The sequence below is a fragment of the Sphaerodactylus townsendi genome, linkage group LG01 (assembly GCF_021028975.2).
Source record: "Sphaerodactylus townsendi isolate TG3544 linkage group LG01, MPM_Stown_v2.3, whole genome shotgun sequence".
Lineage (NCBI taxonomy): Eukaryota > Metazoa > Chordata > Lepidosauria > Squamata > Sphaerodactylidae > Sphaerodactylus > Sphaerodactylus townsendi.
The window spans coordinates 24,849,026-24,872,591 of NC_059425.1; the positions used below are offsets into that span (position 1 = coordinate 24,849,026).

The 23,566-nt window shown below is 47.2% G+C and overlaps 1 protein-coding gene across 1 annotated transcript; it reads left to right on the plus strand.

The window, feature by feature from the left end:
* The first annotated feature begins 8,963 nt into the window (after positions 1 to 8,963).
* Positions 8,964 to 19,975, plus strand: SLC25A45 (solute carrier family 25 member 45). Its single transcript, XM_048507463.1, has 7 exons — positions 8,964 to 9,101; positions 9,560 to 9,634; positions 10,556 to 10,599; positions 10,965 to 11,036; positions 14,089 to 14,274; positions 16,905 to 17,172; positions 19,470 to 19,975. The coding sequence occupies exons 2-7, from the start codon at positions 9,598 to 9,600 to the stop codon at positions 19,736 to 19,738; spliced, it is 876 nt and encodes a 291-aa protein (XP_048363420.1). The 5' UTR covers positions 8,964 to 9,101; positions 9,560 to 9,597; the 3' UTR covers positions 19,739 to 19,975.
* Positions 19,976 to 23,566: the final 3,591 nt, after the last annotated feature.

Genomic DNA, 23,566 nt, shown 5'->3' on the forward strand with positions numbered 1-23,566 from the left:
ATTGCCCCAGGGCCAGGGGTACTGGAACATGTTTTCATAACATTGCTTGTTTACTCTTACTTGTCCCGCCTGCTTCTTGTAGACTTGAAGCAGCTTTTAATGGAGTGCATCAAAATAGGAACCACTTCTATTAACCCTCTGAGCATGGACAACGTGCCTTTCCTTCTGCACTGTTACACCTGCCCCCATGTCTCTGAGAGTTTTGGGGGGTTAAACATTATATAACAGTGATGGCGAACCTTTTCGAGACCGAGTGCCCAAATTGCAACCCAAAACCCACTTATTTATCACAAAGTGCCAACGCAGCAATTTAACCTGAATAACCCCCTTGAGCAGGGGTCAGCCTGCTGTAGCCTCCAGCAAGTCCCACATACGCCACTCTGCGCCTCTCTAACATCTCTGCTGCATACAAAATAATGATCAAAGCAGCACATGCAACAATAGCTTTAGGCTGGAAAGAAAAGAAAAAATGGACAATCCAGAAATGGTTGGATTACATCTGGGAACAAGTGACACTGGACATTTTCTACATAATAACAAAGAATAAACTGTGGCAAGATAAACAGAGCGAAATCTTGAAGATATGGACCATATATGAGGACTGGATGAAAGAAGCTGGAGTCAATGAGGAGAAATGGGAGAAAAGATTACAAAGAATGAACTTACTGCTGTTTGTTTGACAAAAATATGAAAAATATAGGGGGGAGGGAAAAAAGGGGAAAATGTATTGTTTGAAAACAAATGAAGAAAAGCATTAATATAAATGTAATATTCAAATGATACAATAAAAAATTATTTAAAAAAATAACATCTCTGCTGCCTCTGACCACCCCCGCTCCCTGCCCCTGGCACCAGCCACCTGGAGCACAGGCACCAGGCCCGCCATCCTCCCTGCTCACTGAGGTGCACGCACATCAAGTCCAGCGTCACAGGCCAGCCTAGATGTGTGTGGTGGTGGGGGGATTCCCCCCCACATGACAAACTCTGTGCACGCGTGCCCACAGAGAGGGCTCTGAGTGCCACCCGTGCCATAGGTTCGCCACCACTGTTATATAACCTCTCCTCTGGGCAGCCTAAACAACATTTGGAAATGATGTGTTGAGATTTGGACTGCATTCCCATGGATACTAGCTTGACAGTAAGCCCCATTAGACACAGTAGGACTGACATTAGATTTGAGATGCATAAAGTATTTTCTATCTAACCAGTGCCCCAGTGGTGGGATTCAGCCGGTTCGGACCACTTCGGCAGAACCGGTTTTTAAAATGGTGCTTGTGAACAACCAGTTGTTTAATTATTTGAATCCGACCTCTGGAACCGGCTGTTAAATTATTTGAATCCCACCACTGCAGTGCTCCCTACAGAGAGGTCTGGTGAGACAATGACTTATTACATGTTGTTTCCATCTTCACCAGCCCGGCTACTACTCTGGCGTTTTGTTTTGTCCCGTCTTTTCCTACCTTCAGAAATAATCTCTCTCTCCTTAGTTTTTTTAATGCTCTTTTAATCTACATTATATATCCGTGTTGATAGACTGCCAATCATGTACATAGAGATTTCTTTGGAGGTTTCTCCCCCCACCCACATTCTAACCTCTCCCGCCTAATCTTCCCCCTTCCCTCCCAATTCCATTTTTTAAATACTAGTAATAGATTGATAACAACCAATATGAAGCAACCAATCTGTAAGTGTGCGGCAGCCTCACATGTAAGTTCCTCTTCTGACGACAGGATTCTGGGATGGATGACTGCTCCAGGCAAGTGTTCTTATGCTTTTCTCTGCCCCTTTCTGCTGTTTACGCCCTTGGGGTGGGGCGGAGGAGAGCACCATTCCTGTGAGTGTTGACAGGTTTTCCAGCCATTGGTGGCAGATTGGGAGTTTTGGTGGCCAGATCCCGGTTGAGAAACTTCTAGAAATTTGGGGAAGGAGCCTGGGAAGGACGGGGACGTCAGTGGGGTGCAATGCCACAGAGCCCACCTGCAAACCATCCTTTCCCCCCCAGGGGAATTGATCTCTGTAGTCTGTAATTCTGGGAATCCCATGTCCCATCCCTAGTTCCTGCTTTGGGCGTGTGTGGTGTTGTGCCTGGTTGCTGTAATCCAAGCCCTCATTTGGAGGCTGCTTCTGCATCATCCCTGCATGAAACAGTCTTGGGTAGGCTCCTGCTGCCGCCTTGTGGCGGCTAGACGTCCACATGCATTGCTGAGGTGGAATGTGCCTATGTTTATCCATGCGCCTGCTGCAGAGAGCTGCAGGTGTGGTCTGGCCGTCTGCAGCTTGCTTCTCCCTGCACTGAACAAAGCTGCCAGGCACAGGGACCGAGGGGCAATCTGATTCCCTGAGAGGGCAAAAGCGGACCATGGCCCTGCAGAACTCCAGGCCGGGAAGTCTGCATGCTGGAAGATTTCTGTAGAAACCCACCTCTCCAGCACCATCTCCTCTGCCTCCAGGAGTGGGCAAAAGCACCAGACCTTTTTTCTTTCAGATATCCCTCAGTTTCTAGGCCTGCTGGGATCTTACAAGCCGAGACAGATACCATAATGAGGTACCATAACCCACTGCTTCCCAACTTGTAGGCCAAGAGCCAAAAGTAGGCTGAGGAGCCCCAGAAATGGGTTGCAGACCAGCCTTCCCTAATGGTCACTCCTGCCCTTTCTATTGTTCTTCCTCTCCTCATCGACTTCTCACATTCTCACTTTCCACATTCCCTTTGTGACAATAATGAGGGGAAAGGGATTGGTCAGGAAGCTTGTAACTTTGTGGTAGCTGGACAGAGCCAGTGGCATAGTGGTTAAGAGCAGCAGACTCTAATGTGGAGAACTGGGGTGCCATTCTCCACTGATAGGCACAAGGGCAAAGGCCCTGTCCACAGAGCAAAAGCTCTGACCAGTTACAAAAATAACCACCCAAAAGCTTCTTCAGTGTTCAGAGATTTATTGTTTTCATTCAATTCTGCGCAGAAGAGGGAACTCTCCTCTGTTAGCAACAGGGAGGAGGTTCAAGGGGCTGTTGCTTGAGTAACATACAATTTATACCCTCTTACAAACATCCCTCCTTGTCTTCTGACCATTGGTTTGAGTCAAGAAGAAGTACAGACCTGGTCATCTCATCCCACCTTTTACCAACTAGTTCCTTGCCTCCATTCCCTATATTTTGGGGTGAAACCTAGAGTCAAAAAAAAACACCTCATGGCGTGAAAAGGTTCTCTATGGCAACAAACTTACTGGTTTCTATTTCTTACCTTTTATCTCTGTATTTTGTGAGCTCTCTTGCTAATTCCTGCCAGATCTCCTCCTTGGTGGGGCCCTGTTTTCCCAAACCACCTGAAAAACTCAGTGTCAGGCTGCCCCATGAGTTTCGTTTCTTCCAACTAAAGTAAGCTTCTGAAGTGCTTGTGTAACCTCAGCTTGTGGGTTCTGTAGGGCAGAACCTGGAATGAGTTTGCAACAACAATTTTTAAAAAACAAAATGGTTTACTTTCTTAACACATAACATATAACATCAACATTTAACATCACATTTCAAGGTCCTGTTCAGGTTGCAATTTCAAGTCCTTATATTTACAGTCTACTGATATTGCCAAGTCCATTTCTTCTTTGCAAGTGGGTTGGCTCCTGAAGACTCCAAGGGATTGATGAACAGGCTTCAACATGATGAAGGTTTCCAGGAGAACTCTCACCCATTACAACCACAAAAAGAAACCCTAAACAAGGTGTTAAGGGCTTATAGAAATCAAGGTCCGAGTCTGGTAGCCTTGTCTCCTCCAACTACATGAGGTCTGCTGCCTCGTGCTGCTCTGAGTCTCCACCCTTTACTGGGTCAATCCATTCTGAGCATGGGGATTACACTTGGTGCCCAGTGAATTACTCTCATATAACTTTTATGATTAAATACAATGGCTTAAAACGTCATAAACTATATGTTCATATCACCACCCTTTCACATGAAACTTGCTGGGTGACCTTGGGCCACTCTCAGTTCTCTCAGAACTCTCTCAGCGCATACAGAGGCAGGCAATGGCAAACCACCTCCGAATGTCTCTTGCCTTGAAAACCCTACAGGGTCGCCATAAGTTGGCTGTGACTTGAGGGCATGTGCACAAACACTGTAGCTGGAAGGAGGGAAGAAAGGCTGGAGAGTTGGTGGGAGCTGTTCAGTGTGTGGAAAAGCAAAAGAAAACGAGAAAGAGGCACATGACTATGTGAGGTTTGTCTGGATGCTGTTTCTTCAACAGCAAGACCTCTTACGTAAACCTCTACCCCATCTCACTGCCCTCGACCTGTTGTGGGAGATGTACCACACTGAGCCTTTCACTGCTGATCCCTTTGCCACCATCTGCCATCTTTATATCTCTCCTCACACACGTGCACACATGCACACACACGCACCTGACAGGGATTGCACCTAGTTGATTGAGAGGCATTCCTAGCTCAGTGCAGTTGTTACAAAATATATTGTCGGTGATTTCATCTAGTTGATTCAGATACATTTCTGTCTCAATGTAACTGCTACAAGATATATGTAACCAGCCTGCTATATGTTACCACTGCTGTATTGTGACATTCTTTCCTTGATCTTTTCTTTATGGCTTCTCATTCTACGTGGATAACTAGGCTTGCCCCTGACACTTCCATTCTCATGTGAAATTGGATGTTTCCATTGTCCTGTGGGGGCGGGAGGCCAGATGGCTTTGTCTCTATCTGTCGCCGACCTTGGGGTGCCTTGGCCCCAGAACAACTCTTTCTCACACTCTTTGGGAAAACGGGAGGGGGGATTATTTCTGAATAAAGGGAATAGTCAAAGCCAGGTTCGCCAGAACCAGCTTTAACAAGCTGGGTGCTTTGTTGCCTTTCAATGAACACTGCTGATCAACAATACAAAGTCCGTTTATTGGTTCAAAGGTTCAAGACTTAACAACACCCAGACTTAACAACACTTCCTCAAACTCTACTCTGGCCCAGCTGACAGAGACAGCAGAGAGAATTTCTTGCTCTCCAGATGTTGCCTTCAGGGGAAACCTTGACCACTCTCCACTTGGTAGGGAAGACTCTTTGGGCTTTTCTCATTTTCCTTGCTTCTAAGTTCCTGTTTCTTGGGGGAGGGGGGGGTTCAGTTCTGTTCCCTCTAGCGATCGATTTGATATCACATAGGATTAAACCCTGCATAAAACCCTGCAGCTTAAAGCTGCAGGGAGGTACGCTGGATTTAAATCTGTATGATACCAAATCAACTGCAAGAGGGAACTAAACACAAACCTGAAATGACCCCCCCCCCCCCTGAACTTAGAAACAAGGAAAATGAACATGCAGGAAAGCCTTCAGCTATAACTGCTATGCCTTTAGGGAGCGAAAGCATCCGTTCTGGAGGCACTAGTGGCCATAAGAGTTATTTTTATTGGAACTCAACAGCCAACTAACTATCCAAGTCACAACTAGGCCTCAGCAACTAGGCCTCTAACTCAGTGGTTCTCAACCTTCCTAATGCTGCGACCCTTTAATACAGTGCCTCATGTTGTGGTGACCCCTAACCAGAGGTGGGATCCAACCAGTTCTCACCACTTCTCTAGAAGTGGTTACTAATTTTTTCTGAATGCCGAGAAGAGGTTACTAAAGCAACCCCCCTGCCCAATAGGGACTGGAGGTGCGTGTGTGCGACGGCGCCACTGTTTGAATCCCACCACCATCAGAACCTGTTATTAAAATTTTTGGATCCCACCACTGCCCCCAACCCTAACATTTATCCATTTTGCAGATGGAGAACACTGATGCAGAGAGTCTTAGGCAACCCCTGTGAAAGGGTCGTTCGACCCCCAAAGGGGTCCCAACCCACAGGTTGAGAACCACTGCTCTAACTCCTCCTCCAGTTATGGCTGCAAAACCTAAACCTTTCCATTCCCAAGAGCCTTAAAACGACAATACCAATATACCACAATGACACCACTTTCCCCGCAAACGACATGTTTATAAATAGATTTGGTTGCTGTAACGGAGACCTCTTAATTTCCATGCCTGTACAATCAATAATGTGTGGGCGAAATCTTTCCTTTTATAATGATGCAAGCCCTGATGAATGTCTATGCTTCAACCCCTTCAAAAAGGTGGTTAAAAGGGGTACAGTGCTCAGTGTTAAGCGGTTTGGAGCAAATAGCAGTTGAATAGTGTCTGCCCACACATGCCTTGTGTTTTTTCCCCCAAAACCATCTGTCTTCTAACTTTAGATGGAAAATGGGGTCCTGTCACAGTTTGTTCCGTACGAAGTATCTTGCAGTGCACTGAGGTGAAAAGCTAAGCCATTTTCATGCGATTTACCTACCTTGATATTTTACCTTTGTAGAGAAAGGAACATATGCTGTCATGTGTGATGAATGCAACCAAATGTAAGCAAAACATGACATTTTGCTGCTGAGGATAAGTATATACATTTTCCTATTTAGAATAATATCTGTAGGGAGATCAAAATGTGTGAAATGGCTCCTAGAAGAACCAGACTTTGACCTATATTTTGGAAACCAAGATCTGAACTTGGAAACCATATGTTCTGGGTCATACTTTAGTTGGTATGTTTTCCCCAGTGGATATGCATGTTGGTTGATAATGAAGTAAAATGTGTTCTTATGGTTACAAAAGTGAGTTTCTTGGGTCTTAAAAGAGATTAGATTGAGAAATGAAGAAGAAGAGGGTGGTCAAAGGCTAGAATGTAATCTCTGTATAAGCTCACATATTTTGTAATGCCTTGGGGTTCACAGTGGGCCCAGCTGTGCTCTTTGTGCAACATTTGTTGGTTTCGCACAAACATCTGTTTGGCCACTGTAGACAAATGGAATGATGGATTAGCTGGGGACCAAGGTCATAGTTTGCCTAGGGTGCCAAAAAACCTTTGGCCAGCCCTAAATGGGTCCTTATTCCAAGTAATGATGGACGTGTGGTTCACACTACCAGAAAAGGTTGGGAACCATTTCCATAACAAGTCATTTCTGTACTCAAATCTGCATGTGGATGCCCAGGGAACTTGCAATGGGGTGGATTTAAAAGGAGATAAGGCTTCTGCTACACAAGTCACCCACCTGGCTCCCATGCCACCTTTCCTTGTGCCTTTATTGGACTAACGGGTCAGTTTCTCTGTAAAAAAACTCAGCGGACACAAAGCCGATCTGAAAATGAACCCATGACAGAACCTGGAATCATTGTGCTTTTATGCCCCCACTGAAGATATTGCATAGGGCTTTCTGGAGGTGTGTGTGTATGTAAAGTGTGGCTAAGACACAGCCCACTTACGGCCATGCCTTGTGGAGTTTTCAAGGCAAGAGACTAACAAAGTGTTTGCCATTGCCTTCCTCTGCATATCTTCCTTGTTTCCCCTCCAACTACTAACTTGGGCCAAGTTAGTAGTTCTAAGATCTGACACCTGGGCCAACCAGGGGCCTTTCCCCACTTACATTTTGCAGCGCGCTACTCTGAGCGCGAGCGATTTCCACCCCGGGGTCGTGTTCCCCACTGCCCCGCGCTCTGCAGTCAGAAGGTGCCGTTTCTGTGCGGGGCAGTCAGAAGGTGCCATTTCTTCAGCGTCAGAAATGACGCGCGCTGAAGGGACGTTAGAGCGTGGACTCGTGGGGAGCACCGCTGGACCACGCGCTATTTGGGGCAGTAGCGCGCAGCAAACGGTAGGTGGGGAAAGGGCCAAGGTCAGGGCTTTTTGAAATTGCATAGATGCAGTTCGAAGGAGAGTTGGAAAGAGAGGGGGGAAACGAATTAATTAATGACTTTTTTCCATAGATTCATAAAGTTGAAAGAGACCACAAGGACCATTGAATCCAACCCCCTGCCATGCAGGAAGACACAACCAAAGCTGATGGGTGGCCATCCAACCTCTATTTAAAAACCTCCAACGAAGGAGACTCCACCACACTCCAAGCCAAAGTATTCCACTGCCGAACAGTCCTTACTGTCAGGAGATTTACAGTTCACCTTTCTTGCTGACACTCAAAGGCCGATTGAATAATTTAAAACAGGGCAATCAAGAAAGCATAAAACAGCCGCTATGTGCTAGGAGTAGGATTACAGAACTAGAAAACAAAGTGAGCAACAGACTATCTGAAGCAAGGTACACCATAAACAGTGCAGAAAGTGGAATTACAAGGTATATAAGAATGCAGTAAAAGCAAGTGATCCCTACAATAATCATTGCAGCAGACGGCAACCCTATACTATTAGGAAGGTGCACTCTGGGACTGTTCCATTCTTTCACAGTTCTAATCCCTTAATTAAAAAATTCCCTCCTGAACATCCCTGTTTTTTCTGGTTGTGGTGGGTTTTCCGGGCTGTGTGGCCATGGTCTGGTAGATCTTGTTCTTAACGTTTTGCCTCCATCTGTGGCTGGCATCTTCAGAGGTGTATCACAAAGAGAAGTCTGTTACACACTGTGATACATCTCTGAAGATTCCAGCCACAGATGCAGGTGCAACGTTAGGAACCAGATCTACCAGACCACAGCCATGCAGCCCAGAAAACCCACAACCACCAGTTGAATCCGGCCTTGAAAGCCTTCGACAATACATTCCTGGTTTTCTCGTTCTGATAGGAGCATGGGAGCCTCCCTGGCTGCCTTGGGCAATCTCTTCCACAAGGTGGGAATCACCATGGAGAATGTGAACAGGCAGTTGCCGGTTTTACCCTTTTGCAAGGTGACCCTTTCAGAAGGCTTTGCTCAGATGAGCAGTGCAGTGCCATCAGGACAGAGGAGGGATTCATTAACCAATTGGGATTCATTGACAAGTGGGAATTTATTAACAAATTCAGCTGTGTTCTTTGCACTCGGAGAAGCACTTGGGTGCTTGAGAACGGGCAGGTTGCCTTGCTGGGTCAGAACAAAGGTCTGTCATAAGAACATAAGAACTAGCCTGCTGGATCAGACCAGAGTCCATCTCGTCCAGCATTCTGCTACTCGCAGTGGCCCACCAGGTGCCTTTGGGAGCTCACGTGCAGGATGTGAAAGCAATGGCCTTCTGCTGCTGCTGCTGCTCCTGAGCACCTGGTCTGCTAAGGCATTTGCAATCTGAGATCAAGGAGGATCATGCTCCACCAGATGTTGTCTGGAGAGGAGGGGTAGGGAAGATTGCTCTGGGAAGCTTCATTTCAATGCAGCAAGGCTCCAGCAACCATTTGGGGTCAGCCCTCTTGAGCTGCCTTTGTGCACTCTTGATCTCTTGCAGTCTCCTCTTGGATACAGCCTTCCTAGCCAAACCTCAGTCTCCCACCTACCCACCCACTGACCCTCCATGTAAACCCTGTCACGAGCATCTATCTTGTCTGAAAAATGCCTCGTTGGCCACAGACTTCTTGGGCCTTTTTCCTGCTGACTTTCCTCCTTTTAAAATTTTGCTGTGCTGTATGGATCTTCCTCAGGCCCAAACCTCTCACCATGGACAGTCCTGCTGGTGAACAGCTCGTCTCAGTCCTGGGTTGCTGTAGGCAAAAGGGGAAGGACGTGCCTCAGCAGCGTGAACTTGGTTAAAGATTAAGGCGGCGTGAAATATTAATTTTGACCAGATTTTGCCCTCCAGGTGCAGACCTTTCAGGAGTGCCCTGCTGCTCGAGTGTCATGTCCAGTGCAGAATTCGCTGCAGGATGGCTTTCAGGTAAGGTCTAAATTCCTCCCTCTTAGAATCATAGAAATGGAAGAGACCCCCAAGGGCCATCCAGTCCAACCCCCTGCCATGCAGGAACACACAATCAAAGCACTCCTGACAGATGGCCATCCAGCCTCTCTTTAAAACCTCCACAGAAGGAGACTCCACCACACTCCGAGGTAGGACATTCCACTGTCGAACAGCCCTTACTGTCAGGAAGTTATTTCCCTGATGTTTAGGTGGAATCTCTTTTCCTTCACCTTGAGTAGCCCCTTCCTCAGAAGACGGCTTCCTTCCCTGGCTCAGGAATGGAGGTGGGACTGAATTGTTATTCCTGTCATGTCTAGAAGATGTGTGGGACACTGACCCCCATGGCCTCTGTGAGGCCTTAATATAATCACATCCGTTTTCCAGAGTAGAAGGTAGTTGGAGAATGGATTTGAATTGGTTTAACTGCAAGGAATCCTCCCCCCTCCCCGATCCTTGATCTACCAAACTTTTCTAATGCCACTAATTTCCATTTCCCTCACAGAAGCCCTGTGGCACGGTGCAAGGCTGCCTTATGCCTATTCCACAGATGAGGGGCTGAATATAAAATACCTGCCCTTGGCCACCCAGAGGCTTTGGGGCTGAGGCAGACTTTAAACTCAATGCAGCACTCCTGTAAGGGTTGCCAACTCCAGGATGGGAAATCCCTGGAGATCTCGGTGGTGAAGCCTGGGGAGGGCAGGGACATCACTGGGGTGTAATGCCATAGAGTTCAGCCTCCAGAGCAGCCGTTTCTCTAGGTGAACTGATCTCTGTCATCTGGATATCAGTTGTAATTCCAGGAGATCTCCAGGACTCACCTGGATGTTGGCAACCCTCTAGTGGCAACAGCACTTTGAGCCCCCCCCCCCCCTCACTAACTTCTCTTTCTTTTTGCTGCAGGGGCAGCCGGGTTGGTTCTAGGGCACCCAGTGGACACTGTGAAGGTGACTTATGGGGGTGGAAAATTTGCACAGGGGAAATAGAGAAGGTCCTTCCAGCTTTGGGGAGGGCCAAAGGGGAGGGATCCCAGCTGGGGAGAAGATTGGTGGTTGAAGCATCAGGTACTTTGAACAAATATGGTATATACCCTGTGTAAACTGCTAACAGTGTGCAAAATACAGAAACAGCACAAGGGGCGTAGGGATCTGGGTTTTCAGTAGGCCCTATCCTGGCTTGGGATAATGTACGAGAAACAAATTCTGGTTCCCACTAGATAAAGTCACACACCAATTTGAAACTGGGCCATCTTTTCCCAATTAGGGGTAGTTTTTGTTACCCTCCCCCCACTACCAACTCTGTCGTGTTTTAGGTGCGGCTGCAGACGCAGGCTGGCTACCGAAGCATCTTGGACTGCGTCGTCAGGACGTACCGCGACGAAACGGTTTGCATGTGTTGGATGGACTTGTTTACCCTCACCAAAGGCACCAAGTTGGCCCCAAAAGGGTGCCAGGCGCTGCCCGGGCAAAAGTGAAGACTCAAAACAGCCGAGCCCAGATAGGAGGCAGCAAATAATGAATGCAGATGACCAGGTGGTAGCTTGTCAGAAAAGGTGAAGATCCCGTTGCGCACCTAATAAAGACCGATTATCCCGTGGTGTGACTCAGTATTTTCTTATTATGTGAAATGAGACCTATTTTGACTACTATGTTCAACAATACAATATTTTGCAATTCTACAATTCTCTGTATACAATATTATTTACATACATATATATTTAAACATATAGTAAATGATATATCATTTACTATATGTTTAAATATATATGCATGTAGATAATTGGTCTTTATTAGGTGCGCAAACGGGATCTTCACCTTTTCTGACATATTGTCGTTGTGCACGGATTATTTCAGGTGGTAGCTTGGCCATGATGCACAGGAGATGTTTGGGCAAGCGCTTTTTTTTGCCTCGCTGTACCAAGTACTCTGTTTCTGTGCTTGAGTTTTTAGAAATCCAGGGAAATGGTCATCCCCCCCCCCCCCCGCCCCTTGTTAGGTTGATACTTGAGTGTAGAGATACAGCTTCAGAATTCCAGCTCATCTCCAGACTATAGACGCCCGTTCCCCTGAAGACAATGGGTGCTTTGGAAATGAACTCTATGACCTTGTACCCGTACCCCACTGAAGTCCCTGTCCTCCTCAGGCTCCACCCCCAAATCTCCAGGAGTTTCCAACCTGGAGGTGACAACTGAACACCCCACCTCCTGCCATTGGCCAGGGAGGTCCTGGCAACTCTACTCTGAGGGTCCTCACCCAGGCATCCCAGAGGCAGTCTGGCAAGATGCTCTCACTGAACCTACTCTGTGGACCTGCACCATCCACTCACCTTTCCTCCCTTAATGGCCAATCCCATCACAGGCCAGCGGAAGGCAAGAAGAAGAAGAATTTGGATTTATACCCCATTTTTCTCTCTACCTTTAAGGAGTCACAAAGCAACTTACAATACCCTTCCCTTCCTCTCACCACAACAGACACCTAACCTGGATAGCTTTAGAAAGGGCTTGGACAGATTTATGGAGGAGAAGTTGATCTATGGCTACCAATCTTGATCCTCCTTGATCTCAGATTGCAAATGCCTTAGCAGACCAGGTGCTCGGGAGTAGCAGCCGCAGCAAAAGGCCATTGCTTTCACATCCTGCATGTGAGCTCCCAAAGGTATCTGGTGGGCCATTGCGAGTAGCAGAATGCTGGACTAGATGGACTCTGGTCTGATCCAGCAGGCTTGTTCTTATGACAGTGGTGGCGAACCTATGGCACTCCAGATGTTCATGGACTACAACTCCCATCAGCCCCTGCCAGCATGGCCAATTGGGAGTTTTAGTCCATGGGAGTTTTAGTCCATGAACATCTGGAGTGCCATAGGTTCGCCACCACTGTCTTATGAGGTTGGGGGGGCTGAGGGGGTTCTGAGAGAACTGTGACTAGCCCAAGGTCACCAGCAGGCTTCATGTGTAGGAGTGGGAAATCAAACCCAGTTCCCCAGATTTGAGCCTTCCACTCTTAACACTGAGCTGGCTCTCTTGAAAGGACAAGCCAGCGGGCAGAGAGAGCTGCAGCAGCTTGCCTGTGTTGCTGCTGCTGACTGAGATGGGGATGGGGGAGCAAGGAGGAAGAGCCAGAGTTGGCAGAGGGACCCAGGAGTTGACAGCAGAGTTTTACCATCTGACACTATGAATAATAATTGGTAAGTTACCCCTTGATGGTCTGCATTCATTCACATATGTAGCCCATTACCCTATTGTAGCCAGGGTGCCTAAGAAGGCAGCTTCCAATAGAGAGCCATGTCTAGATGCTAGCCAGTGGGGACTAGAATCATCTTCGTACAGCCTATCTTGTGGGTTGCCTGCTGTGACATCACACGGACCTTGGAGGTGACCCAGCGAAGCCTTTCTTACCTGGAGTTTAACCTTCCTTTCGAGGCTGTGAGCTGCTGCCACGGCTGGGGCCTCTTGCTGCTGCGTGCCCGCTGGATCCTGTAAATATCTTCTTGTGGTTACACCTTATGTGAGAAATATGGGAGCTGGGCTCTGGCCAGGGTTTGCGTGCAAGGCACTGAACCAAGCTCTGATGCTCTCCACGGCAACCCAAACTGTGCACAGAGGAAAGCCAGAGATAGCGCCTTGGAGAACGGATTGCTTAAACATGACAGTTGTTTATGTTTTCTCCACTTCTGCTATTTGTGAGGGTGAGCAGAAGGAGGAGGAGAGGCCAAAATGGACTGCTAGTCAGTTCTGCATGTTCCCTTTTCCTACTGACCTTCCCCTGGCTTCCTTCCGCAAACAATAGGTGCATGTGTTGTTGAAGGCTTTCATGGCCAGAATCACTGGGGTGCTGTGTGGTTTCCAGGCTGTATGGCCGTGTTTTAGCAGCATTCTTTCCTGACGTTTCGCCTGCATCTGTGGCTGGCATCTTCAGAGGTGTATCACAGAGGGAAGTCTGTCCTGGACACCATGTATAACAGACTTCCCTCTGTGATACACCTCTGAAGATGGAAAGAAAAGGAAACAGAGCTTTGTCAAATGCTTTCATGGGTTTTCAGGGCTGGAGTGGATGTAGTCTGGAGCCAGCTGTGAGCCATAGATACAGGCAAAACTACCAGGCCACGACCACACAGCTGAGAAAACCCACAACAGCCAGGAAACAGGGCTCTTGGCTGCCAATTTCTTAGGTTTGTCAACTCTGTGTTCCCTCTGTGATACACCTCTGAAGATGCCAGCCACAGATGCAGGCGAAACGTCAGGAGAGAATGCTGCTAGAACACGGCCATACAGCCCGGAAACCACACAGCACCCCAACAGGCGCATGAACTGGATCCCATATCCCAGCCTTATTTACACAGGATTCCGGCTCTGAAACCTTGTGTGTGGCAGACTATCTGAGTTACTACCTGCCTTTGAGGGCTACCAGTTCCCTCTTCTGTCTTCTTCTCCCTTGCAGATCTTCGGCTTCTTCAAAGGCATGAGTTTCCCGCTACTCAGTGTGGCAATGGTCAACTCCGTCATGTTTGGGGCCTACAGCAACGCTCTGCTGTACCTCAGCAACACCCATCATCAGGACCGTTGTTCCAACCCCCCCAGCTACACCCACATCTTTGTAGCCGGCTGCTTCTCAGGACTGGTGCAAGTAAGAGACAGCTTGTCCCCTGGACTGTGCATGTATAAAGAATAGCCCCGGTTTGCCCAATCTTGCCAGATCGCGGAAGCTAAGCAGGGGCGCTGGTTAGTTCTTGGATGGGAGACCACATTGCTATGCACGGGCAGGCCATGGCAACCCAGTTCTGTTCGCTTCTTGCCTTGAAAACCATAAGTTGGCTATGACTTGATGGCAAGAAAAAGAAAAGGAAACAGAGCTTTGTCAAATGCTTTCATGGCCGGAATCAACTGGTAATTGTGGTTTTTCTGGGCTGTGTGGCTGTGATCTGGTAGTTTTTGCTCCTAATGTTTCACCCACATCTATGGCTGCAAGCCATAGATACGGGCAAAATGTTAGGAGCAAAAACGACCAGGCCATGGCCACGCAGCCAAGAAAACCCACAACAGCCAGGAAACAGGGCTCTTGGCTGCTCATTCCTCCTCTCCATATGACTTAGGTTTGTCAGCTGAAATACCTGGAGGTTTGAGGGCGGAGTCTAGGATGGTTGGATTTGGGGAGGGGTGGGCCCTTAGTAAGGTATAATGTCATACAGTCTACCTTCTGATGCAGCCATTTTCTCCAAGAGAAGTGAAATACATGTTTTAAATAAACAAACAATAAATGATGGATGTAGTCTGGAATTCAACTGTAATTCCAGGAGATCTCAAGCTCCCACCTGGAGAATGGCAAACCTAGTATGACCTAACCAGCTGCCCTGTAGTATCATCTATCCTCTCCTTGCGCCCCCCCCCGCCCCCTACCCCATAGTCCTAAGAGAAGTTCTGAGACAACTTTGCCAGAGGCCAATCCAATGATGCCCTTGTGAAGTGTTCCCCTTTTTGCTGAATTGGCCTTACAGGGGTGGGTTGGGGAACTTCGCAGTGGGTTGTGTCCAATGTTAATTTGTATTCTTTTTTAAAATTGAATTTTATTAATTTTAACATGAGCATAATAAAAATGTTTTGGAGCAGTATATCACATGAGTATCTTATTCATCCCCATCCAATTCTCTGCTTTTTTTTCTCCCCCAAACGTTATTCTTGCAATTTAACTTTTTGCAAAACAAGTAAATAAAAATATTCCATATTGAAGACATGGGATCTATTATCCATACCTTTTATACTCTACCAAATCTGGGGAAGGAGATTTTCAGCTCCTTGCTGTGAAACGAAAGCCTTGGCCAGCCAGGCTTAACCCTCACTCTGCGAAAGGCCCTCAGGCTCTTTTCTGTGACCAAGTGGCTTGGGCAGCACAGCAGTTTCCCCTTGTAATAATTCCAGGAGGGTAGTTGTGCAAAGCTGTTGGAGCAAAAATAAAACAGCCATCCAATGGCATCTTAAAGATTAACAAAATTTCTTCCGGAATAAGCTTTCATGCATCAGAAAGAATATCCAATAGGCCCGGGATCCCCAGTCTTTCTGAACGGGTACACCTTTGGAATTCTGACTCGGTGTGGCCATAGCCACAAAATGCCTGCCACGAAATACCTGCCACAGGAGGTGGAGCCAGCTATAACATGGCTGCTTTTGTTTTCCTTCAGTCACACAGTGAGGATCCTTGTCCTGTGGTAGCAGCTGCTACTAAAGCAACGTTTTTAAAAACCTGCACAGCCAATCAAATATCCAATGGCCAATCAGAAACCTTCCTGGGCAAAAGCCCCGCCTGGCTCCATCACCTTTCTAAAAACACTTAGCAGATGTCGGGAAAAGTCTTGGCATCCACAGACACCATGTTGGGGAACCCTGCTTTAGGCAGATACATGGATGTGAAAAAAGCTACAAAGAGAAAAAGCAGGGGATTTTGCAAGGACTGCATTGCCCTGTTTAAAGAAGATTCAGTCACAAGAGTCTTCACTCCCCCTCATACTTCACCTTCCATCTGCTTCCTTTGCTCTTGTTCCAATAGTTCAGAGGTGTCCAACTCTGGCGCTTCGGATGTTCATGGACTTCAATTCCCATCAGCCCCTGCCAGCATGGCCAGTTGGCCATGCCGGCAGGGGCTGATGGGAACTGTAGAGTTGGACACCCCTACAATAGTTGTAGAAAGGGTGACCAGCGTGGCAGGCAGCGTGGTATAGCCAGATCTCGTCAGATCTCAGAAGCGAGGCAGAGTCAGTAACTGGAAGAGAGACCACCAAGCAAGACAGCAGAAGAAGGCAATAGCAAACCACCTCTGCTTCATACTTGCACTGCAAGTCTCTTGCTGGGGTTGTGAAGGTATGGGGTGAAGCCCCTATAGCAGAGTAGCACAATATACTGGAACGCAGTAGGAAGTCAGACGCACACAGCAGCTCAGCTTCACAGAAGCGGCCCTACTTTTATTTGTTCTCAAGTATAGCTCGCACAGACAAAGTGCTCCGCCAGGCAGTGCGAAGACAAGGGTCTCACAGACCTCCGTACACTGCAGCCTTATATCTAGTTTACTGGCCAATCACAGTTCTTTACCAATCAAACCCAAAATGAGGCTGTGTCATGTGATACCTGTCAGTTAGATTTTGATGATCAGACACCAGTTACAACAGTGCTCTGACAGGGGTCGCCATGATTTGATTGTGACTTGACAGCATCCGCATACTTAGAAAGGATAACCGACTACTGCCGCCATTCTCTGTGTTGCTGCAGGCTGTGGTGCTGGCCCCCGTGGATCTCGTCAAAGTCCGGCTGCAGAACCAGACCCACCCTTACACTCGTGGCATCCTGCCGGCGGAGGCCCAGCCGCTGTATAAGGGCCCAGTACACTGTGCTGCCAGCATACTGCGGAAGGAGGGCGTCCCAGGCTTGTTCCGAGGTTCTTTGGCGTTGGGGCTGCGTGACACCCCCACCATGGCGATGTACTTTATGACTTATGTGGGGCTGTGCAGGGGGATGACTCTGCAAGGGCAGGAGCCAGGTGAGGGGCCAGGAGGGCCTTAAGGGGGAAGGCAGTGGGCTGGGATCTGTCTGGTCTCCCATGGCTTATGCATTTGAATGCTAGCAGACTCAAGAGCTCAGTTCACTAGGGGGAGGGATAGTCTGGGTCCCAAGATAGGAAAGAGATAGTCTGGGTCCCCTGAATTCAGGAGGGAAGAAGAGTCGATGCAGATTACATATTAATGGGATGCTTTTCCCCCTTTCCTAAAGAAGAAAAAGAGTTTGGATTTATATCCCACCTTTCTCTCCAGTAAGGAGAATAAAGGTGAATTACAAGGTCCTTTCCCTTCTTCTCCCCACAACAGACACCTTGTTAGGTAGGTGGGGCTGAGAGAGTTCTATGAGAACTGTGACTAGCCCAAGGTCACCCGGCAGGAATGTAGGAGTGCGGAAACACATCTGGTTCACCAGATAAGCCTCTGCCACTCAGGTGGAGAAGCAGGGAATCAAACCCGGTTCTCCAGATTAGAATCCACCTGCTCTTAACCACCACACCATGCTGGCTCCTGAAAAGGGAAGGGGTTGCATTCCCTCTTCCTCGTGGAGCCAGGCCCTTCAGGCAGGGCTGTGTTCCATTTTACAAACTCAGTGTGGATTCTGGAGGAAGAAAATTCCACCTCTCCCTGGGAGCGTCGACGATTTTTTAGTTATGATGCAAGTTGCCCCAGGGCTCCCTGAAAAGAAAAGTGGAGAAAACAATAAAGACTTTGAATACGTAACAGTAAGTTGGAACTGCAGTATATATTCAACCAGTGGGTAGCAATTGCTTGTTCCCTGGCAAAAAGCCTTCAGCGGAAGCATCGTAAGCAAAATCCAGCAGATCTGTCTGCAGGAGTCTTTTCAGAGTACGCAAAGGACATGTAAGACAGTTGGGAGGCAAAGGCATCTGATATGATTATATGCTCCCTGCTTTCCCAGGCAGTAGTTCTGAGGTTAAGGTTTAAAGTGGTTAGTTTTCTTATGAGAGAGCCCTGGAAAGTTGTTTATCCCAGCTTTTGGTACAAATATTAATGTTAAGCAGGTTTTTATCTTCCCTGTTGTTTCTGTGCATCTTTCTGTCCCTCTCCACCATAAGCATCACTGCAATTTTTCTCTAGCTTGCTTTGTTGAGGGTGTTTGGATCTTTCCAGGTCCACTCATGCCGGTACCATTCTCCCTGCCCCTGGGGGGGACTTTTTTTCTTTGTTTTTAAATCAGCATATCATTATAGCACGATAATAATCTGTATATTAGGTTCTCTGCTTTCATTTTTCTTAGGTTGCTAGTCCCTTTCATTGTGGAGATATAAGGGAAAAGACAAAAAGGGGATGTGGCGACTTTGTTAAAGATGAAATATGGGATGATAGATTGTTATAACCTTCAAACGCTACATCAGCTGCTGATTTAAACAACAGTTAAAAAGCACCCCTGATGGTAATGGGTGGAGAATGACTGCTAGAGGGGACTGTGGCAAGGAAAATGCAAAGGATACTACCACACGGAAGCCTCACTGCAGTCACAGCAGCAATACCTTACTTTACCAATCTACATGCTGACTTGATATGGTGTTTCTTTCTCTTCCTAAATCCAAATTGCTGTTTTTCCACAGATGCTTACATACTTCCCACTACACTGGTGGGGCCATCTTCTCTATCTCATTTAAGAAGGGATCTAGCCAGTGGTGGGATCCAAAAATTTTAGTAACAGGTTCCCATGGTGGTGGGATTCAAACTGTGGCGTAGCGCCAATGGGGCTGGGTGGGGCACGACAGGGGCGTGGCCAGGCATTGTGGGGGCGGGGCATCCCTGGGCGGGGCTGTGGCAAGGACGCAGCCGCTGCGCCAGGTCCTTGGGCAGGAAATGAATGCACGCAGGCGCAGGCTGCCACGCATGCCGGTGCACCTCCTGCTAGACTGCTTCAAGTTCTGTGCGCTACTGCTGAGAGGAGGAGCATAACTAAGGCAAAAATCACGTGGCAAAATCACCAATTAACCCCCTCTCGGCACACACAAATAATTAGTAACCTACTCTCGGGAACCTGTGAGAACCTGCTGGATCCCACCTCTGGATCTATCTATCAGGAGATGCAGCTCCTGACAACTAGCTCCCACTGAGGAAACAATGAACTGCCATTAAAAAACATCCAAAGGTCACGACTCTGTTAAGGCCAAATGCCTTCCCACAGCAATACCATATCTTTTAAAGGAGTCCCGCAGGCCTGAGAATCTGTCTCTGTCTTCCTGGTCACCAAGAGTTTATTCTTTCCCCCTTCCCTGGTCCTTTGTCTCTCCCACTCCAGGCCCAGTAACAGTTCTCTTGGCTGGCGGCTTTGCTGGAAGTGTTTCGTGGGCCTTGGCCACCCCTATGGATGTGGTGAAGGCCCGCTTGCAAATGGATGGGATGAAGGGGAAGGAGTATCGGGGGATCCTACACTGCGTCCTCACCAGTGCTCGGCAGGAGGGACTGCAGGTTTTCCTGAAGAGCCTTGCCCTGAACAGTTTCCGGGCTTTCCCTGTGAATGCGGTCACCTTCTTGAGCTACGAGTGCATCCTCAAGATTGCCATTTGAACTCTGGGACCACCTTGACTCAACTCTACTTTACCTCACACTATGGGATGAAAAAGCACCCATGGATGAACTTGTGTGCCAACACCTTGGGAAAGAATGGAAGAGCCTTGCTAGATCAAACCAGGAGTCCATCAAGTCCAGCATTCTGTCCATACAGTGGTCAACCAGTGGTGTAGTGGTTAACAGCGGTAGACTCTAATCTGGTGAACCCGGTTTGATTCCCAACTCCTCTACATGAGTGGCAGACTTTAATCTGGTGAACCAGGTTTGTTTCCCCACTCCACATGAAGCCTGGTGGGTGACCTTGGGCTAGACACAGTTCTCTCAGAACTCTGTCAGCCCCACCTACCTCACAAGGTGTCTGTTGTGGGGAGAGGAAGGGAAGGAATGTAAGCCACTTTGAGACTCTTTATGGTTGAGAAAAGCGGGGTATAAATCTAGACTCTTCTCTTCAACTCTTCTTCGGTTACTTTGGAGGGAAAATGGGACGCAGAGACCAAGGCCGTCCCCCAATGTTGCATCTTAGCACTGATATTCCGAGACTTTTTCCTCTGTATCTGCAGTCACTCACCATAGCCAGTAGCTACTGGATGGGCCTGTCTGAACCCCTTTTAAAGCCACTTATTATCCTCATGGTCATCATGACATTTCATTGACAGTGAATTCTACAATTGAATTACTCTTTGAATGAAGAAGTATTTAATTATTTCTGTCCTCAAGCTGTTGGCGGTCCACATTATCGGGTGTCTGTTACTTTTAGTATTATGGAAGAGGGAGAAAAAATTCTGTCTATTAATTTCCTCCATCTCATACATAATTTTACAAACTTCTATCATGCCTCACCCCCAGTCATCTTTTCCTTACTGGCCAGATCTGAGTCCAGCAGCACCTTAGAGGCCAACAAGATTTTCTGGGAATGAGCTTTTGAGAGTCAAGGGAAGGCCCCCATCATATTTGACAAAAAGAGCTTTGACACTTGTGATGGAGATGCTATCGCTAAAGCAAAGGAACTCACACATAACTGTAAAAAGGATCTTTGATCTCCTACAGGGAGAACAGGAAACCCGATGCAAAGGTGCCAGACAAATAGAGCTTTGACTCTCAATAGCTGATACCCTGAAAATCTTGTGGGGCTCTAAGATGCTACTGGACTCGAATCTATCTGTTCTACTGCAGACCAACATGGCTACACTCTGAAACTTTCCCTAACTAGACTTTTCAGCCTTTCCTCATGGAAAAGTCACTTGAATCATTTAATTGTTTTTGGTCGTTTGACTTATGTGCTTTCTGTCCACTCTGCAATATTGCTCTTGAGCAACCAGAGCACATACTATTCCAAATGAGGCCTCACCATAGACCTGGTAGGTTGGAACTGGCATGGTTTCAGAGAGAATGGCATCTCTGGGCTCATCAATTCTTGCTGCCTGCAGAATTCTTCTTGGGCCCCACAAGTAAAGACTCTACATGCATGAATGCATGATGAAGTGGTGAAGAGTGCCAGACTCTAATCTGGTGAACCGGGTTTGTTTTCCCTGCTCCTCCACGTGAAGCCTGCTGAGTGACTTTGAGGTGGCCACAGTTCTCTCAGAACTCTCTCAGCCTCACCTACCTCACAGGATGTCTGTTGGGGAGAGGAAGGGAAGTAGTTTGTAAGCCACTTTGAGACTCTTTATGGGTGAGAAAAGCAAGGTATAAATCCAAATTCTTTTCTTCTTCAAATTTATCCATATAAGAAATATGTTGGTCTCCCTTTTCCTGGGCAACATTGCAGGCCTGTTGAATATACACTAAAGAGGAAGGCATCCTGAAGGTCAAAATATATGATCCCCTGAAACAAAACAAGCCTGATATTGTAAGGCTGAAACCACTCGGACAAAGTCTACTTAAAAGAAGAACTGGCTCGCCCTAGCTACAGGGTGCTGGAACTGAGGATTCCTTCTTCGGTTCCAGCATTTATTGCAGTTTCGTAGTGGAGGTGGTCCAATCACCTCTCCCCCTTTCTCCCTCCCTTGGTTCCCATTGGCTGATGTGTTCCCGCTTTGGGGCCAGTACGGTGGGAACTGGTGCATGTTGGGAGTCGTAGTCCTGACAGATATTGGGTTGTTAGTTTGCTCTGTTGTTCAGGTCCTGAGTTTGAACACTGCAGTTAGTAAACAGATTGGTTGCCTATCACTAGCTTTTCATTAAAACAGAAAGGAAGCCCATCCTGGGTTAAAACCTACCTTGGATCAAGGCCAAGATCTGGTCTGTAGCATTTTTCTCCCCTATCAAGTCACAGCCAACTTACGGCAACTAGTGAGATTTTCAAGGCAAGGGATGAACACAGGTAGTTTGTCATCGCCTGTTTCTGCACAGCAACCTTCCATTTTCCTGGTGGTCTCCCCATCCAAATACTAACCAGGACTGATCATGCTTACCTTCCCAGAGCTAATGAGATCAAGCTAGTCTGAGCACACAAGTCAGAGCCTCTGTAGCATGATAAGCCCTGATTCTTGTAACTGCCTTTAAACTTTCTGAAGGATACCTTGTGTGACTAGTGGTATCTTAAGGCTGAAGAAATATGGGGCAAACTCAAAGCTCCAGGCAAAGCAAATGAACTGTTCTTTCCCAAAAATTATATCTAGTTTAATAAAGAAAGGTGTTAGAAGGAAATGGTACAGTTGCTATGGTGTCAGACTAGGATCTGGCAAAACCAAGTTCGAATCCCCAGTCATGCTTGGAAGCTTGCTGAATGGGCAAGGCCAATCTCTCTCTCTGTCTTTCTCAACCTAACTTACCTCACATGATTGTTGTAAGGATACAATGGAGGAAGAAAAAAAAATCTTACAATATAATTGAGCAGCGTGTTCCCAATGATGAACCAGAAACAGCGAGGGCAGCTGGGAAGTATAGCCCTCAGAGTCTGGCCTTTGGGGATGGTATGTATGTAGGGTGAATAATTGGTATTAGGCTTTATGTAGCTGCTATTTCGAGGTAAGCAATGGCAAACTACTCCACAAAGAGGCTTGCCTATAAAATTACTGCTCACAGTTGTACCCCAGGGTTGAACACGACTGAAGGGGAAACTTTACCTTTTAAGCTGCTATTTGTATGCCAAAGTTCCCCAAAGGTACACTGCAAAGTTACCAGAGATAAACATTTCCAAATTCTGAAGTCTCTGTTCAGGAAGGAAGCGTTTCCTAATCTGTATCTTCTTCCTTACATAACGGGTGAAAAGAAGTCAACCTCTTTTCCACCAGAGGGCAGAGCTCGGAAGTAAAAAATAACTCCGCAAGTTACTCTCCCAAGAAGAGCTTCTAGTGAAGAACATTCCTTTTACTTTCTATAAGCTTCCAAACTTCACACCAGGAATGTGATGTCATAAATTCTGTACAGGGTCAGCATGGATTCCAGGTGTCTGTAATACATTAAATTCTGACTTTTCTACAATGTAAAAAAAAAAATCTGTACCAAAAAATTCCACATCCGTCAAGGGTGATTTCCTCACTGGCGATTAATTCTGGGATAGTCACCCGAAATATCCAGGTTCCTTCGAGATCTCCTCACAGCCGAACTGTAGAACACAGATCAGTCCCGTTTCTGGCACTCCCCTCCCTTATCAAAGGATTTTCCTGGACCTGCTTGTATATGCACCTTTTTGAAAAAAACACTCCAATGGGAGCTAATAGGAGATGGGGGCAACACATTTGAGGGTCCATAATTTTGGCCCCCATGAACCAAACTTCACCAAACCTGGGTGGTATCATCAGGAGGGTCTCCTAAAGATACTCTGAAATTTTGGTGCTGCTAGCTTAACAATTGCACCCACCCCCAGGGGGCAGGCCTAGA